Source organism: Melozone crissalis, unplaced genomic scaffold (assembly GCF_028551555.1).
Source record: "Melozone crissalis strain CALT ecotype California unplaced genomic scaffold, PUWL_Pcris_2 ptg000004l_1, whole genome shotgun sequence".
NCBI lineage: Eukaryota > Metazoa > Chordata > Aves > Passeriformes > Passerellidae > Melozone > Melozone crissalis.
The window spans coordinates 5,307,823-5,327,441 of NW_026535782.1; the positions used below are offsets into that span (position 1 = coordinate 5,307,823).

Here is a 19,619-nt window from a genome sequence, read left to right on the forward strand (position 1 = left end):
GAACTCCATAAAAAACCTAACACTGCTCTAAGTCATTTTATCTCATTAAAGGTCAAGGCAGTTTTGGTTTGTACCTCACTCTGGAAATTTAAGTGTAACTTGTATCTAAGGACACTGTGGTCACTCCACTAAAATCTTGTCAAAACAAAGCTGTATCAACTCAGAAAAGCAAAGCACAGTGCTCATGCTGTAACAGCTTTATGCATAATTTGACACGAAAAATTTGGATTTATTAAGACATTTAAATCACTCAGTGATCATCACCAATCACAGTATATGTTCTACAGTAAAGCTGCTCATCAAATCAAATGAAGTGCACACAGAAACAGAGCTCAAAACAAACAGCTGAAGAGTTTTAAACCATGAAACTCAGTATGCAGGAATCCAGTTAACAGCACTAAGACATGAATTTTGTTACCTTAAGAAAGAATCTCTTATCTGTCCTAACAGGATTGTAGGAGGCAAGGTAAGCAGCTATTAGAAGAAATTTGGAGTAATAAGGCAGTTCCACATGGGTATGTGCAGAAAGTCCTATAAAATAAACAAACAGTTCATGAGTCAACCAAAACCCAGCCTGAACATCCACAAACTTCAAATTAAACTTCCCTGCATTAATTTTCTTTTCCTTCTCTCCTGCTCTAGTGCCATAACTAAATAAGTATGACTTTCTCAGCCCCATTATAACAGATGCAAACTCAGGGAAGGGCCAAGGAGCATGGCACAAAGCTAATATTCTGCAACCTTTCAGACTCTCAGCAACTGTACTTGGAGCATCAGGGATTCATAAACCTTCTGGAAAAAAAAATATATAAATAATTCCAGGCTACTTTCTTTTAAGGGAATCCTCCTGACAAACAAGGCAGATGAAGTGATACCTTTATATACAACTGTAAGTTTTTTCAAGATGCAACCTTTAGGCTCCTCTAGACCATCAAACAGCTTGTCCAGGAACAAGGCTGGCACGGTGAAGAAAGCAGCAGTGCTGCACTTCTGATAAATAGCTCATCTGTGATAAATAATTTTTAGCAATTGTTCCATTTCCTATTGAAAATGTTTTAAAAATTTTAAACTTCAACCAGTTGACTCTGCCTCCTTGTATCCATGTATACCTACTAAGATTAAACACAGATATTAAAATCCACAAAAACTACAGTCTAGTGAATATCTGCTTCCCCTCTTTTTGAGGGGAACTCAAAGTACTTTTACCTTGTAATTTTTATCCTTACAGTCCCTTGCTCTTGTTTCACATGCTTATGTATAAGAATAGGATCATCAAACCACCCTTCATCAGCTGGCTAATTACAGAAACCATTAAAGGGTCTCTCTTGTGCCCTCTGCTTACACTTTTTACTTCAACAGTTTCTTGTTCTGTGAAGCACCTGTATCCTTATGCTTTAATCCACAAATATCAGCAAATAAAGATTAAAGAATTAAACAAGTTAAAAGTTATGATTCAGGGCCCACAGCATAGGGAAAAGCATCCCAAATGACTGCTAGTAGTCATTTCCTCTCACATAAGCATAAAAGAACAGCGGTTTCAGTTTCACTCATAATTAAGAGATTCTCTTGTACTGCATGCTATTGATAACATGCAACACCAAATAAACTCTTGCAGACAGACAACTTAGTTTAACACAAAAACATCTGTTTTTTCTCCATTCTTCTGGTCAGCCAATATTGCAGCACACACTGAACTATTTGATGATTTACATCTTTATTAGAGTTAGAATTTTATTAATTAGAACAACTTCTCAAGCATATTGCTATCAAATGCTGTTTTAACAATATGAAATTTTTGCCTACTACATACACTAATAAAAATGCATTTAAAATGAAGTTTCCCTTTATGGGGTTGTCAGGTGCAAAATATTTCATGATCATCTGGGAGAGAGTTTATTAAGGACACTTTGAATCAAACTCCTTTGGTCAAAAATGTTGAAAATTCACCAATCCTAAACCAAACATAGCAAACAGTCTGATGACTGCATTTATCTCAAGGAATTGTCATGACAAATAATACAAAAAATGGTCCCTATATAAAAACTGGTCAAAAGACCATGACCAACTGACATCACCTGCAAAATGTTTCAGTATTCCTCCTAAATTGTAAATGAAGGCTGACAAATATATTAAGATTCGACTTTCCAGCCTGCCTAAAGTGTAAAACCAACAAAGGTCTACTTGTCCAAGGAAAGAACATACAGAAAGAACACTTGCATTTCTGACACTTCTATTTGCAAGAAATCTGGACCAGGACAGGTGTTTTGTTTAGGAATGTGCTAATTCAGTGCAATACAGCAGGTACAACATTCTCTTCTCCCCACTTAGACAATTCTGCCAGTTGGCACACAGAGGTTTGACCAACAGGGTTCAGGCCATTCCTCACCCATTCTGACATATAAAATACTGATGTAAAGAAGACTGCTTTTACCTGCAAAGGATATTAGGAAAGGTTACTCCCAATATATATGATAGGGAAGAAACATTTCTTTGTAGAACACCTCAAAGAACAATAATCACCCTGAATTGTAAGTGAATACCAACAGGTAGCTTTGTCTGTGTGGTTTCATTAACGTGTTCTCAGGTGACAATGACCAAGTGGAAGCAAAAAGCACATTTCACATCACACACCCCTCCACAGTTACTGTGTTTGATACCTTTCAGTTGCCCAGGCTCTCCCCCATCTTGCTGCAAACGCTCCCACTGTGAGCTGAAAGACAGACAATGCAAATACATAAAGATTTGAACAGTATTTGACAGTCTTTTAGAGAAAGCTACTTGCTTGATATATTCTAATTTTGTGACACTGGCTAGGATACAGCTAGTGAGAGAATAATTTAAAATACATGGTCTCACTGTCTCGCATGTAAATGTTAATAATCTGCAGACTACGTATTTGATTTAAAAAAAAGGCAAAAAATAATGTTAGATTAAGGCATAAGGGATCTAATTTTAAAATACCTATTTCCTTCCATCCAACTACTATGAGTAAGCAAACATCCACAGCAGTAAGCTTTCCAAGTTTCAAGAATAATGCAGAATTGCATAAAAAGTAAAAACACTGATAGCTCTGATTCTTTTTAATCTGCTTAATAACTGTCTATATTTGTGAGAAGAATACTATAATTACTTCATAATGTAATTTTCAAGTCAATGGAAGTCATCAAGATGGATTATTCTGTCACTGAAAAATGCCCTCAAGTAGTTTGGTGTTTTCCTAAACAACAGCAAAAAAATTCACTTTAAAACTCCCTTAAAGGAATGACATTGCTAGCAATTTCATATTTTGGATCATTTTGTACACCACAAGGGGATTACAAAAAGACAGCTCCTTCAACAAACCTATTTTGGCTTGTTTTTTAAAGTTCCTCAAGAACAGAGTTTATCAGCCCTAAGCCATAAAACTTATAAAAGCAGTGTAATGGGAGCTCAGGTAATATTTAAATTACAATGAATGACAAAACAACTCATCAGTGAGTTAAGGTTTTACCCAATGTCTATTTTACAGGCAGGAAAAAGGTTAATTTTCCTTTCAGTTCAGGTAGCACAAAAGCTGATAGCAAAGTTCTAGCACTATAAATTACATGTCCAAGAAAAAAAACAGAGTAAGCACAGTTCTGTGGCCAGAAAAACACGTATAGTGATTTTAATTCCTCAAGTACTTACTTAAATCCTAGAACTGTTAAACAGAAAGCTAGAATCTCTAATAAAAATCAAGTCAAGCTCAAATTTATAATCAAAGAACACTGTAGAGGGAAATTACTTATTTGGAAACAATTCACAAGCTATTTTGTACCATAATCTTTTATTACAACCTAATTAGAGTAGGCAATTACACAATATAAAAAGTCAGGAAGATCCCGAGTAGACTGTGTAATGAAGATCAATATTGACTATAAATAAATATTTGAGCTAAACAGTAAAATGCTGCATGCTACAGTGCATACAGTGAAGTCTGGCTTGAAAAAAGCAAAATCAATTCTCTTTTTGAAGGAATGATCACATCTCTAGAATTTTAGCAAAGACTTCTACTACACACTCAGGTTGTGACCAGAATATTCTATAGCCTCAATGACATTTAAAGGAACAAAGTCAGTATGTTTTTACCAAGATAAAGAAACCAAGCAAGACTGGATGATCTCTCTTCACATAGTGTAACATCAGAATCACTCATCTTAAGGGTGGAGAGAACATTAAACCTAAGCCAGTTATTACCACTGTGAATAAATACCACCATCCTTTTTTCTAGCCATCTGGCAGCTTACGAAATAAACAAGGAATCTAAAACAATATCAAGAACAATAGCCATTAATAGGAAACCAGATTTTAATGCTGTCCAAAGTGGCAATTCCATGTAAGAAAAAAATTGCCCTTGGAGAAGAAAATAAGGGGTCAGAAGGCACAGTCAGCAAACAAACCTGGCTCTATCAAACAAAGCTAAGAAACACAGATACTCAAAATCTGTAATGTCTCAAGAATTTTGAGGCTTAGACACATCCTTGGTACACTGAGTGTCTGGAAAGCTAACACACAGCAGTGTGTTTTAAACTGTGCCTGTATATTCTGGTGATGGATTCCCATGCTTGGTAGTTTCATACATTACAGAAAATGGATCCAGCATCACTGTAAAGGAGAACAAAACCTGCTGCCACTGCTTTACCTATTGAATCTTTTATATTCTACAAATACCATTTTGTTTAAATCTCCTCCTGAGATATGCTATTTCTAACAGTGTATGGCAAGAAAGAAATGCACATTAAAGAAAAAAGATTACATCTAGCAAAAAAGAAACATTAGCCATGAAACACAGTGAGAGGAAGGTAGTTAAAAACAGCAACTCCAACAAAGCAAACAAGCCTATGCCCTCCAAATTACCTGGATATTTCCCGGAGATAAACAGTCTGCATTGCCTTCTTCAGATGAGGTTCAATGTTCTTCCACAGTTTGCGGGTGTCGCGTTCATTGGCTGCAGCAAGCCAGAATCAACTCTGTTAACCTTTAACTCATGCAACACTAAAACTCATCCCTGACACCTGAACAGTCACAGGCACAACACAGTCTAACAGCCTGACTCTGACACCGTCACCATCCATCCAGCAAGCACATGCTGCCACACGAGGCTGTTTCTCTGTGACTGTTCTGAGATAATCTCAAGATTATCAGCTTGACAAAACCTCTCCTCTTGGTTTCTTTCTTCTCTTAGCTTGACAAAGAAATAACTTATCCCATTACTTTGTCAAATACGATGTCATGATGGTTGAGTGAGGAGAAAGACTAATAGGAAGCAGGAAAATTTTCAGGGTATTTCCACCTTTGTTTCCTAAAACACCACCACCAAATACCAGGTACTGCTTCTGCTGCAAGTGCTAATGACTGGGAACAAGTGGAGTGAGCACTGCTGCTGTGACCTGAGACACCACTGTGCCACCACAGCACAAAGATCAGAGCAAAGTCTTCACCAAAACCCACAGAACAGCACCTGCTCTCTCACACACCTCCCACATTAAAGACACAGCCTTACCTTCCCCTCTGACCACTGGCTCACAGTATTTGGCAAAATTGAGCGCTGCCTACAGAAAGCAGAAATGGAACACATTAAAGTACAATCCATCTGATCCAGCTACAGAATATGACCAGCAGGGTAATTATCTCCTTTGCAAAGCCAACAAATCCTTTGAAGTCAATAATTATGCCGCTTGCTTACAAACATTATACTGTCACAAATGGCAACATTTTTGTACTATAAAATACAAACAGAAGTAATCTGTCACAGGTTACATGGCTTTGAGCTCAGCAAGATCTGTTTATCATACTCAGAGGTTGCATTTTTTTTAACTAACATAATAATTTATCATTATAAATGCAATAAAAATGTTACAATGAACTTTTCTTTCTCCCTTCATTTTCAGATAAAACTTTCCATTCCAGGAGAAGTTCAGCACATTTTAACACAAGCAGAAATGATTTATTTTTTCAAAAATTATTTCTTTAAAAACATGCTAGCATATTCCATATGCAAATTAACTCCTTTTGTCTAAAGTAAGATTAAGAGATTTTTGAGAACACTATAAGCAAGACTTTCTTCTAAAATGTTTAAATCAATATCACATAGAATTTTGTAAAATACCAATCCTCAGATTGGTAAAATACCAACCTTCAGAAAAAGATTATCTTTTTGTCCTACTGCACTTTCATAAATCTCTGTGCTAATATACAAAACTCAAAGTGTAACTTCCATATATAAATCTAATAAAATTCCAGAATGTATTATTAATAATCACACATAACAGCACACACATTTAGAGTCTGTATTAGACACTAAGGAGGTCAGAAGCCTGCATTCAGTTGTGTCTGTCACTATCTTCTATGGAAGAGACTTGCCAACTACCAAGTATTTAGGGTCCAATCACATGAGTATTTTCATAGTGTTGCACAATCAAATAGTGCATCTAAACCTAATGAAACTCTCATAAGCAGAGCCCTCAAGTACATGTCTGCAAGAACTGTGACCCTGGTTTCCATTTCTGTCTCCAGCAATCTCATTTACATATAAAACCTGTATGGTTTTATATGAACAGATAAGTTCAGCTGAAATTTAGCAGCATGTTCCTGAGGGAAACACATGCAGAACATTCAGATCATCTGTGGAGCACTGATTTCTTCACTGATAACATCAAACTTGTAAAATTTCCTTGTACAGGTAATTAAATAATTGGATTAACATAATGTTGGTAATTGTTAATAAGCTTGTACAAATGTCACCATCAAGTAACTTGATTCTCTTCTGTTAAGTTTGTTTACTATTACATTATGTGGTTAAAACGCCTTTTTCCAAATACTTTCAATTTATTACCAGAAAACTACACAACACTGGAAGCCCTTTACAGCCACAAAACAACTGCAACCTTTGTTATGGATTTTAAAGGCAGCTACATTTTAAGCCAGCACATTCTCAGGAGGGCAAATTTACACCAGATATAAGAAAGACTTTTTTACTATGAAGGTGGTGAGACACTGAAACAGGCTGCCAGAGAAGCTGTGGATGCCCCAGCCCTGGAAGTTTTGAAGGCCAGGCTGGATGAGGCTTTGATCAACCTGCAGAAGGTGTCCCTGCCCATGGCAGGGGAGTTGGAACTTGACCTTTAAGGTCCTTTCCCACCCAAACCATTCTACAATCTCTAATTTTCCCTTTGTCTATATTCAACAATAAATCTAGACTTTCATTTGGAAAAAACATCACAAAACAAAACAGCAACTCTCAAGAAGCTCATCTCACCAGATGCCGAAGTTCCTTCAGGTCCCTACAGACCATGTAGAAGACACCAAGCAAAATATTGATATATGCAGCATAGAAATCTGCAGAATATTCTGGGGGATGATTCTGAGACAAGATCTTCTGCAGATGTCCTGTTTAAACAAAAATAAATTTTGCTGTTTTCAAGCCAACTTAATAAATCAACCACATTTCTGGAAAAAAAAAAACAATAAACATCACTAAAAAAAAAACCCAACAAAATCCACCAAAACCTACGCTGATTTGAAGAACCATCATATGTAATGGAATCAAAACATCCCTTTGAGATGTTCTGGAAAGTGGAAAAAGACAAGATCTTTACAGGCTGTGTGAATACAGACTTGTACATTCCAGTAGCTATTACATATTCTGGGTTCTGTAAAAGGCACTGATAAAGCTGGAAAAACTTTTGAATGTCCTTCGGAAAAGTGTCATATAATTCCCAAAAAGCAGATTAAAAAATGAGTTTACCTATGCTGTAGTCTGGAAAATACATGGTGAATGGCTCAAAGCAGCCAATGTTTGGACGGAAGAGTTCCCACACTATTTCACTGAGCAGAATGACTGTCACATTTCTGTCAGTCTACACAGGGAAAGAAAAACCAAATGAGAGAGTGACAGGCAGGGAAATAACAAAAAATCCAGTGCATGTTAGAGCATCAATCAAAAACTTCTTATTGTGACTTTTCTGTTTCACAAAATCATTAAATTTACAGTTTATTTCTCTACTAGTAATTTGCATTAAAGCTTCAGCTAGCCTAATCAAGCAGATCATACATTTGCAAATCTTTATAATTATATCATATTTCTCTCCAACCCCTGCCATTTCACTGACATGTAAGCTTTCTGGGGTGATAGAATACCAAGTAGATTCCACTCCAAAATTAAGAGAACATTTTACTTTAGTAATTAATCACAGATCTTCAGAGCAAACAGAAAAAGTTACAAAGTAAAAACCAAGATATCTCTGGAACCAAGATATCTTGTACTTTATTTTAAAGGCAATCTGGTCTTTAAAGACAAACACACAGACATCCCAAACCAAAAATGTAATATTACCTGTTTACTCTCCCAACTGTTTTAGTGGTTAACAACAATGGAGTTGTTCTTAGTAATATATTTTTGTAATTAAGTTTTTATTGACAAAATGCCTGCCTCAGATTGGATGTTTTGATCAATAGGTAACAAAATGCTTCATATTAAAAATGATATTGTTTTATTTTGGTGACTCTTCAAAATATTAGCTACTTAATATGAAGCTAAAACTACCTGTGAAGATGATGTGTCATTTTCCCTCTTTGCAAGGTTTTTGCAACCATACTAAAAATTCTGCCTAACAAAAGATGCTTTTAAATATGGTTCTTCAAGAAAGACATTTGAAAACTACTAAGGCACCTCCACAAAACAAAAGGAAGGGACCTGATTGAATTGACAGTGCTGTGAATGACTTGAAAGACATTTAAATGCTATTCCCTTCCCTGAAATGTAATGAAAATCTTCTTTTTTACTTACTTTTCCACTTCTTGGTGAAGTGGCACCCACCCATATTCTTTACTGTTTCTTCTTCGTTTTTATGGAAGATAAATATTTTCCTCACTTTCAACAAGTACCTTTCTGCACTTCTTTCAGCTGGTTTCCTCTCCCAGAACTCCTAATGTTTCAGCTGACAGAAGTGCTAAGATACATTCAGCTCACTCCCTGACTGATCATCCAGTAAGAAGAACTTCAGTACTTGTCACCACAGTCCTCAGAGAAATCTAGCATCCGTGACCTATTCTTCAGCACTGACCTGCCAGTCCCATTGTATCCTTCACTACTACTGCAGGTGTTCCTGGTCTCCTTTCATTCCAGGAAAGGAAGAGATGCAAGAGATTTGCTCCTACAACATTGCTCTGCAACACTGGCTGCACAACTGTTTTAGAAAGCCTCAGTCCAGAATCCAGAATTTAAGCAACTGGAATATCAGCATTGAAGACAACAGACTTGTCTGGAGGTTAGTTTTGAATCTGGGAGTGTTCCTCTGGCATATATAAATCTTAGTCTATGGGGTTTTGATCCCTGAACAGCAATTACAGACCCAAGTTTGCCTCCCTTCCCTGCAGAACAGGTTGTTTCTGCTTCAAGAGCAGCCTAGTCCAGAACATGGGCAGAACAGACAAAAAGAGACAGAAAAAGCACCAGCTGTCAGGATTAAGAACACAGCTGTGAATCAGTCTTCATTCAGTAGAGAAATCAATGTGACCAGAAGATTAAGAGCACCACACAAAAGCTTGAGATAACAAGCATAATTTCAGCTATTTACATGTTCAGATATTTCAAAGTACCAGCATCTTACGGTTTTGTCTTCAGTTTCTTTTCAGGGAATGAACCATTTTTGCTTATTTCAAGGCAAAAGTTTTGATGCCTCAGAAGCAAGAAAGGAAAGCACACTGTGGTTTACTCCAATCAGAAACTTACTGAGGCACAATTCCAGGAGAAGTGTGAGAAAACTCTCTAGCAAGTCAAAGCACATTCACAGCTGCTGAGCTGTGCAGCACCAGGCAAATGAAACAGCTGGTAGTCTCCTGAAAATCTCATTCTTAAAAAGACAACCTAGAAAAGACAGCTCTATATATCTGACACAAGCCTTCAAAGATTCTATACATCAAACATTGTAAATAACATACCATTAACCACAGCTTTAAAAAAAAACCAAAGGGGCTAATAAAAACCTCCCAATGTTTAAATTCTAGTTTGGTTTCTAGTTTTGACCACTGTTTTGAGGGAGTGGGGCTTAATTTTTCAACTTTTCTCATCTAAAGAATCATTTATCTTGATCTGTGACCCTGGATGTACAGGCACATGTTCAGTTACTTTCAACAGGCAAGACACATACCATAATTTCTTTCCAAACACTCACCAACTCTTGAAGCCTGAGGAATGCTGGCAGGATGTTTGCTTCCATTTCCCTCAGCTGTTCTGCTCTATCCAGAACCTTTTAACAAAACAATGATATTATATAGACAAACTCAACTCCCACTCTCACATAAACTTAAAATGAATTCTTAGCTGCTGGGAACTGAATTGGAGAGATTACTGCTTCAAATGTGCTTCCAGGAAGCCCAAGCAGCTCTGCATCTAAAAAAAGCATACAGTCCCTAGACAAGCAACATTCTCATGCCTTATGGCAGGAAGAATTACTATTTAAGTCCAGTTAGGAATATCACAACAAAGTCAAGGATATCCTTAACAACCACTGAAACCTCCATTTTTTCCCAAAATTCTTCTCATGTTTAAAATTTTCATGTAGTACAGTAGCACTGTAACTATGTGCTTACACCAGGAGAGTTGTCTTTTCCTACCATTTTGTGATTTTTCAGAAACAAATAAAAGCTGGTATTCTGAATTTTGAGAGAAACTTTTCTTGCCATCATTTGCAGCCTAGGAATTTACAGGATTTATTGTATGAAACCTCACATAGCAGTAACAGATGTAGCATATGTACAGCTTAAACAAGAAACATCTTATGCAAATAAAATTTTAGAGTCTGAAGAATTAAAACAGAAGCATGAAGACATCCATGGTTACACTTTGGCAAAAAAAATGTGTATTTCCAGCACACCTAAAATCTTGACAGAAATGAAAAAAGAGAATATAAATACATTTCTTTTGTGGCTTATTTACTACTTGCAATATAAATCTAAATTCTGAAGCTCATTACTTCTTTAGAATTATTGCTCTTGAGATATAAACTATAGGTCTGCAGAAAACTATATTTTCTATCCTATTACGTATCTTCTTGCCATGAAAATCTTACAACATGTATCATTTCTGTTGCCCACAATAAGGAAAAGAACTTTATGTGAACAACCAAGCATTTTCTGAAAATATTACTTCAGAATCCCACCACACAAATCTGAAAGAACTATCTCTGCATCAATATCTCACACTTTGTGAATTTATTAAAAAATACAATATATGATTTTATATTGAGATCTGCATTTGGTTCATGTAATAAGTGGCTTCAGGAATGAAGACTGCTTTACACTACAGACCAAAGAGTGGCTATGCATTTTTACTAATAAAACACTGCTTATTGGGCCCAGTGACTTGTAGCTACCAAACACAAAGCTTTAAGGTCTTGATCTAAGCATAAAATATTTTTTAGTTACATGGGACACTACAGTTCCTACTTACAGGAAAATGTCCAGTGGTTCACACAAACAGCCTTCCCCCAGGTCTATAAATCTACGTGATATTCTTTGGTGTCCATACAGACTTGCCACTCTACAATTTTTTAAAAAAGCCTATACTTTCTAAAACTGGCTGCTCACTTACATTTAAAAAGTAGCTTGATACTTCTGTAAAGTGCATATTGTAAATCTATGAATGGCAACAAGTTATACCTACTGCAATTTTTCAGGTAGTTAAAATGAATAAATTCATTTTTCTTGAGTAATCACAAGCATTCAGCACCTATGCTTGGGTTAAGAGAAACATTTAGAATCCTTTGCTTGAAAGTAAACATTTATCTTGAGTTACTCTGAGTTAATTGAGCTGAAATATTACATTATTTACTCCTGAAATGAAATAAGTCAGCATTGCCAGTTTATGTTACCAGCATGCTGGTCTTCCATCAGTCTCAATTTAAACCACTCTAAAATAAATCCAGATGACATAGGTTAATAAACACGAATTGATTTCTCCCATTCCTGTCTGTTCCCATGCAGAATGCAACTGAAATACTAATTTAATATTTAACTCTTCTGAGGCAACAACTATTTTCATGATTCAACTGAAGCTTTGTAGTTATTTTAATGCTTTACTTTCTACAACCATTGTTCAAGAACTTTCTAATTTTCTGTGTGATGCCAATTTTCATAAAATACATTAAGAATTCTTTACTGATGTAAAATAGTTTTTAATCCAAATACTAATCTGAAAGAAAGACTTTACTGCAAGAAGTATTTTGAAATATGTGAAATACACTGAATGTTATTAGAGAGATAAATTTTGTGTTTATGGAATTGCTGAAGAATGTCAGTATCACTTTTGTGACAGTAAGCTGAACTACTTCTATTTATAACTTTTTATCTCTTTTAAGCATTGGTACATTATTTTCTTCATTCCATTTCTAAGAAGTATGACAAATTTATTAACCTTGTGACCTATAGGAAACCATGAGATAGTACTGTTTCCACTGAACATGACATGAAGTTATTTAACTCAGGGGCAAAGTATTTTTAAATGGGAATAAAACACATTTAACTATAGCCTGTGAGACAGAATGAAGAATGTTCAGTATAATTATGAATTTCTTGTTTGACTGCAAAAGCACCCCAAAGCAGTATGGGCACACTGACAGCTTAACGACCCTGGGTAATCACACTGCGTGTTTCTTACAGCAATCAATCTTACCCGTGTTCTTGTTTTCTTAAATAATCAATTTCAACTCTTTTTAAAAAACCTTAATTCCTACTTCTGGCCTAAAATTTCAGTCTGAATATTCTGCAGGTTCACACTATATATACACATTTACACATCACTAATGCTACAGCTTTCATACTCTCCTTCCATCAGACTTCTTGTATGACTGAAATTTGTTTCCATGTTCATCTCTCAGCACAGTAAATGCTGTTATAGTCTGCAAATCTTGAATCCTTTATGTAGTTAAGATTATCACAGTAAAAAACTCTGAAGACCTAAACCAAATTCTAGTGTTCTAGTATTACACTGATTCAATTGTTCCTGCAGCCTAAATTCTGATTATTTTATGCAATCTGCTATTCATTCCACTTGAGCATATCAATAACTTTTTCACTGCAGTCCTTTTTTCCATCTTAATTTTAAAACTATAAGTCCTGTCTCTGAAGGCCACAAGTGTAGCTGAAGAGGTAAGATCTCAAAAGCATTTTTACAGAGGAAGTTATGCATTTTAATTCCTTACTATTATCCTTAAGTTCTATTCTAGCACACCAAGCCTTGTCATTTGCATTCTCCATGTTCCCTTCTGCCCTATTCTCCACCTCTGCTTTCTCATTTCTGATGCTATTTTCACAAGGAAACAGATAAGTATGAGTTACTATAACAAAAAAAAATATAAGCTCTCTATATTTAAAGACTTTGTAACACTATTACATCCCCAATTTAAATGTGTGGCATAATTTATGTTCATTATCAGTTATGCTATACAGTTTGTGTGTAGGAAAAAATCTAAAACCAGGAGGAGAACAGAACCTCACCTAAAGCCTGTAAGCCAACAGAAAGAATCTGTCAGCAGGTTCTGAAAGAGCTCTAGTGAGAAATTTAGTGCAAACTGCTCTATAAAACACACATTGCACATACAAATTATCAATAGCCATCACCCACACCCTCTTGGCAGAATGGGACTGGACATGAAAATGAGATGACTTACAATGTATAATGTTTGATCTTGAAGCTCCTGACTGGCCAGAACTTGTTTAAAGAGACGAACAAAGTCATTCAAAGTGTCACAACGCACAGGAGAGGTCTGCTCTGTGCCAGATGGACAGCTCTGCAGCTGGGTGAGAATTTCTTCTAGCAGAAGTCGTGATGTAAAGTATTCCACACAGTTCACAAACACGTGAGGAAGCTGAAGAGAACAAGAAAAATTATACAACTGTTTGGCTTTTTCAGTGTAAATACTCCAGGAAGAGTTTTCTCTTCTATATGAGAGAACCAAAGAAACCATGCCCTGCCAACAGAATATAGTGCAAGCAAGTACCAAAATAACTTGTTAAAAAAGATCAATTATGTACCTAGTCAAAATATTATGTATCACAAACTGAAGAGAGAGCTGATGAATCTTCAAATGGAAGCATACCTTCTAACTATTTTTAAACACTGAAGCACAATGCATCCTTTAACTATGTTGAAAAATTGTGAGCAATACACAAAAAGAAAACCAAACAGCATTTAGATCAAAGAAATTTGGACAACTGTAAGACATAACAGTATCATAAAATGGTTTATTATGAATTACAGTGTCTAGAAAACACAGACATCTCAGAAGAAGTAAGCTCCCCAGCACACTCCCCAGAACTACTGTGAATGTTTTTGGATTCAATGCAGACAAATGATAAAGTGTAAGCTTCTGTATCAAACTCATGTCATCAGCATGATTGTGCAGAACATTTTCAGAAAACCAGATCTTTCCAACCAAACACTGAGTAAAGAAAACAGAGTATGAGATATATTATACACATAACTTCAGTAAAATTGAAAATCTACAGTCATTTGTCTTTAAATAGAAGGCACTATAACCCATAAAATATCAATGGCCAAACCTACCTATGGTCAAACCTACCTATGGCAAAAAAAAATAAGCTATGTCTTAAAAATAGGGTTGCTAGAAAATTATCTGCAGAACTCCATAATCTCTGGTAAGGCAGATGCTCTTTTTCACACTGAGCATTAAAACCTCTGGAAAACATTAGTCACTGGGATGCAGGAATGTGGTTGTCTATAACTTCATTCCATTCTTCCTACTGAAAATACAATATGATTCAGCAGCTGTGGGGAAGTGTGGGTACACGCTGGCAATCCACTCACACAGCATGTAATAAAAAGCTTTCCCATTATTTTGAGCACCATTAAAAGGAAAGGGCTTCATCACCAAAAAACAAAAAGCAGCTATTCCAAGTGCTGCACCTCCACAGCAGCAGGAAAGCTGGGTGCCTCAGATGTGACTCACACCACCACAGTACACAGGAGACAGCCACACGTGGCACAAGAAGTTCTGCAGAGAGAGCTGCTCAGACCGGCACTTCCCAGGGCCTGGCCACACCTTTGGGTGTGCTACAAGAGGTCAGCTCAGTAGGCAACCTCATGCAAGAGGATCATAAACCCCTGCCTTCCACTGCTCTCCCTCTGCAGAACTGTTAATCAAGGGGGTTTCTGCATAAAACCTGTAGATAAAGTGATAAGCTCACTCTGGACAAGCTGATAATATCAGAGCTATAGAAACACACCAGTAGAAATTAATGGTTTTGGCATTAAATGAGTACCTGTCACTGGATTTAAATCCCTGAATTTCATATCTGACAAAGACAGAGATATTAACAGATCTAGACAGAAATTTCTGCAATGACACCCTTGAACTTAGGATGACTTTAAAACATATTTGGAAAAAATTAAAACAAGGACTCAATGGAGCTACTTCAGGCTAAGTCATGGTGACAAGATGAACAATATTTGCCTCCTTCCTTATCATTTCTAAACTTCCTTAAAAAAGTTCTTATAATTTATATTATGTCTCAGTATGCACAGTTTCATTTTATCCTAAGTGGGCCTACTGAGCAGAGTGATGCACTCATGACACAGTAAGTGGAGGAGAAGAATCAGGAAGGCAGAAATGGCTGAGGAAACAAACCCTTTTGAGAAAGTAGAGGCTATTTTGAGGAACCATGGTTATAAAGTGTAAATTCAATATCCTTCGTGACCATTCTTACCTGTAAGGTAGTTAGAAGAGTTTTCATCACATAAGTTTTTCCACTAGATGTGTGTCCATAGATAAAGATGGATGGAAAACTAAACTGCTGACGCTAAGGGGAAAGAAAAAAAAAGTTGTTGTTGTTTCAATTCTTCTTCTTTTCATTCAACAGATAAAAGATTTAACAATGAACTTTCCCCCTGAAAGGTTATCTCCTAAATTGAGTCATTAAATACAAAATACAGCAATTATTATAGAATCAGCAAGATCAAGTTTTATGTTAGATCTTTACTGAAATGCTGGGGGGTAAGTTGCAAGAATCAAGTATCACATAACTGCCAATGAAACTGCTCCAACAAAGAACAAAAACACACACACACAGTGGGCTTTTCATTCAAATTAGTCAACTGAAACAAAACCTTGGCAAGCACAAACTGCAAGCCATACATTCCCCTAGCTTCTGCAAACATGTCAAATGGCCTCTCTTTTCATTAGGACCAAACAGAAAATAATTAAATGGTGTGAAGGAGGAGATGGTAAACCTTGCTCTTCTTTCACAAGGTAATATTTGATGTATCTATTTATTTAATGGTCCTGATGCTGTTAATTTCATGTCATTTTCTTAAGATGCAGGGAAATAATGGAATTATTATTTTTCTCCATTCTGAAGAGAAAATCTGACAGGTTTTCACACAGGTGAAAATGAAAACACAAGTTTTTGTTTTAATTTCTAAGAATATAAGTATATTGACTTAAAAATGAATACAAAAATAAAACTGACACTTTTAATGAAAAATAATAGTCAATTTAGGCAAGATGAAACACTCTTGTGCAAGACATGCAGGTTTGAGTATCTGCACATTGATCAAGAATTGATCTATTTTTAAGAAGAGTTGTTGCCACTATGCTTGTAGCATACATAAAACTTGAATACTGTAATTTGATGTTACTATTATTAGTATCCATAATTAAAGACAGAAAACAGATACTAATTTCCAGTTTGTTATTGAATGCAAGCAGACATTCTGCAAGCAAACTGCTTATAAACTTGCAGATAAAAATCCCCATTACTTTTTACCACAGCTTTGTGAAGCAGTAACAGAATCATTTAACAAGCCAGTGGTTTCTAACTCTTACAACCAGCCTCAAAACTACTAAGAATCAGAACAATTTAGTGTACTTAGAATTAATTTCGATTAGATTAAGAGGTCAAAACCAAACAGAATTTCTACATTGACATTGAAAAAAATTACCCCAGAACTTTAGGTCTAGGAGGAAGAGACTCACTGCCTGGTAATAACTGGCAAAGACAGAGGAGAGTTGTGGCAAAATCAGAATTCAGAGAGACAGAGACACAAATAGCTCTAAGTTTGTTTAGGTCCTTCCAGCTGCAACACATCTTTCAACCTTCCAACACTAATGTTAAAGACGGTAACAAAAAATAAAATTTCAACAAAGAGGCAACCAAAGCATGCTCACAGTGACATCACAAAAGCACCCTTAAATTTCTGTTCTCCCCCTGAGACAGCAGAAGGCCTTTGCTGTAGTCAGACACAGAACACAAGGGCACTACCTCGCCAAATATGGACAGCAATGTGGACACCTGGGACTCCCGGCAGGGCACCAAACCCTCCAAGTGGAGCAGGTCAGCTGCTGGGTACGCTGGGTGCTCCAGATTGGGCATTCTGATGTTCCTGCAGTTGGGCACCTACACATGCACGTCCCTTCTGAGGTGCAGAGACAAGAAATAAAGTGATCTGGAAAAGAAAAAGTTTCCATTATCATCTGCTTCCATACGCATAAAAGGAAAAGGAATGGGAACTGACAGAAAATCTAAACAGACATTCTAGCTCAAGATAAAGGTGTGACTATGACAGACTTAAAAGATTTTGGTAAAACTGGACTTAACTATGTAAGGCATCACACAGACATTTCTACGCCAGACAAAACCCAAAAAAGCAACTCAAACTGGAAACGTATACAGGATATGAACAAATAAATACAAGAAAGAATTATCCTAGTTTAGTTAACTGAGGAATTACACATTCAATTCTGGTTTTATATACATTTAAAACTAGCAAGAGAATAAAAATGAGTAAAGTAGATTAGTCACAGACCACCATCTCCCTGAACAGTCAATAAACAAGGATTTACAAACAACAGAAAGAGGTAGGACAGAAGGAAAGATAAGGATGACACAGTAATAGATCTCTGGCTGCTAACAGGAATGCCAACCCACTCTTGAAAGGGGCACAGGCATGTGAGGAAAATCCAATTGATAGTAAAGACTGGAAATACTCCTTAAAAATAATAGGAGTCCAGACCAGTTACATAAAACTAACAGTAATGCCAATCTACCTTTTAGACAAGGATTAGATAAGGAAAAGCAAAGGTCTTGTTTGTGTAACACTGGGAAGGCTGGATTTTAGTGACACAATATAGAAAAACACATCAAAGATATTCTTTGTCTGCACTTCCAAAAGATGGTACCTTTACCTGTTGTGGTGCAGACAACGTGCAGAGAGAACTGAAATGACCCCAACAGCTGCATTCTGACTTTGCCAAACACGTGACAATCAAAAACAAAGTTTGGAAATTTCACTAAGGCAATAAAGATATCAACTGACAGGATTATCTTCATGTTATCAAGACAAAGGTAATAAACAAAGCACTCCCAATTGTTTTAAGCGTAAGTATTTACAGACAAATCCATTATGCTGGTTATAAGTACAACAGCACAGGAAAAAAATACTAGGTTAGCAGAAGGGTAAGCAAGGTAAAGGGAAAAAAACTATTCTGAAAGAAAAATGCAGTAGTGGACTGCACTAACAGGAGAGCTACTGGGGTACAAGGAGGTTTGTAAATATAAATGTTTTTATGGAAATACCTCAAAATAAAGTTCCTTTGGGACCAATCTCTGGTCTCTATTTCCATAAATAGATTTGAGAAAATATTGTTTCTTTTGTTTTTGCACTTTGCCTTCAGTGTCTTCTAAGGTAAAAGCTGGGATTGTAGAATCAACAGAAAAATAAGTGGAATTAATGAGAAAAAAAAAGGATATCTCTGATGACATAAGTAATTCAGTAAGTATTGAAAGTAATCCCATCACACATAACAAGGACTACAATTAGATATCAAGAAACTAAGAAGTAACTTGAAAAATAAGTTTATTTATAAATCAATCACATATTAAGTATTGGAAATCAAAGTAATGCTGCTGTCAGGGGCAAAAAAACCCCAAACCATAATCATATGTATCAGGCAAACTATTTCCTATACACAGAATCACACAATGAGCCTTGGTCTATTTTATCAGCTTTGAATGGGCCTGTGCATCTCTCCACTGCATCTATTCAAAATGGAATGAAGACACAAAAAACGAAATAGCTTGATTAAGGTTGCTACCTAAAAATTAGCTAGATATTTCAAGGACAAAAAGAAAAAAATTATGACAGGAGCTTCTAAAAGCAAGGACAAAAAAAGTGGGGGGAAAAGTTCTAGAAAAGGCTGAAAAACTTGTGTAAATTTAAGGAAAAAAAAAAACCAGCCCTTTTGCTCCACTGGCTACATGAGAACAGGGCTTGACTGTGTCCCAAATGCATCTAAAGCCATAAAGCACTTCAGCTTTCCCAGGCCACTTCCAGGCAAACTTCCCTGGGGAAGCACAAATCGCCTGCTGGCTGCAGGCTATCTGCTTCTCACACCCCTGCAAACGGCAAATTTCACCGAACATGTCACACATCTCAGCCCATTTTCAGCTTTTATTTCAGGATGGAAACCTGCATCTCTACTGGTTATACGCAGGTGTCTTAATCTCCAAGCCCATTCACGAGCTCACAAGAGAAAGGATGCCTAGAGCAACGTATTCACAAAACAATTCATTTAGATTAAATG

The 19,619-nt window shown here is 36.3% G+C and overlaps 1 protein-coding gene across 1 annotated transcript in view; it reads right to left on the reverse strand.

Annotated features, from left to right (window-relative positions):
* ORC5 (origin recognition complex subunit 5) overlaps positions 1–17,457 on the reverse strand; it is a 59,655-nt gene extending 42,198 nt beyond the window's left edge. Inside the window, exons 1-10 of the mRNA XM_054274948.1 lie at positions 17,299–17,457; positions 15,745–15,837; positions 13,689–13,886; positions 10,194–10,268; positions 7,766–7,877; positions 7,277–7,407; positions 5,522–5,570; positions 4,876–4,966; positions 2,658–2,710; positions 419–531 (exon numbers count right to left, since the gene is read on the reverse strand). Coding sequence (XP_054130923.1) covers positions 419–531; positions 2,658–2,710; positions 4,876–4,966; positions 5,522–5,570; positions 7,277–7,407; positions 7,766–7,877; positions 10,194–10,268; positions 13,689–13,886; positions 15,745–15,837; positions 17,299–17,409 — 1,026 coding nt within the window. The 5' untranslated portion in view covers positions 17,410–17,457. The remainder of the gene's footprint in view (positions 1–418; positions 532–2,657; positions 2,711–4,875; positions 4,967–5,521; positions 5,571–7,276; positions 7,408–7,765; positions 7,878–10,193; positions 10,269–13,688; positions 13,887–15,744; positions 15,838–17,298) is intronic.
* Positions 17,458–19,619: the final 2,162 nt, after the last annotated feature.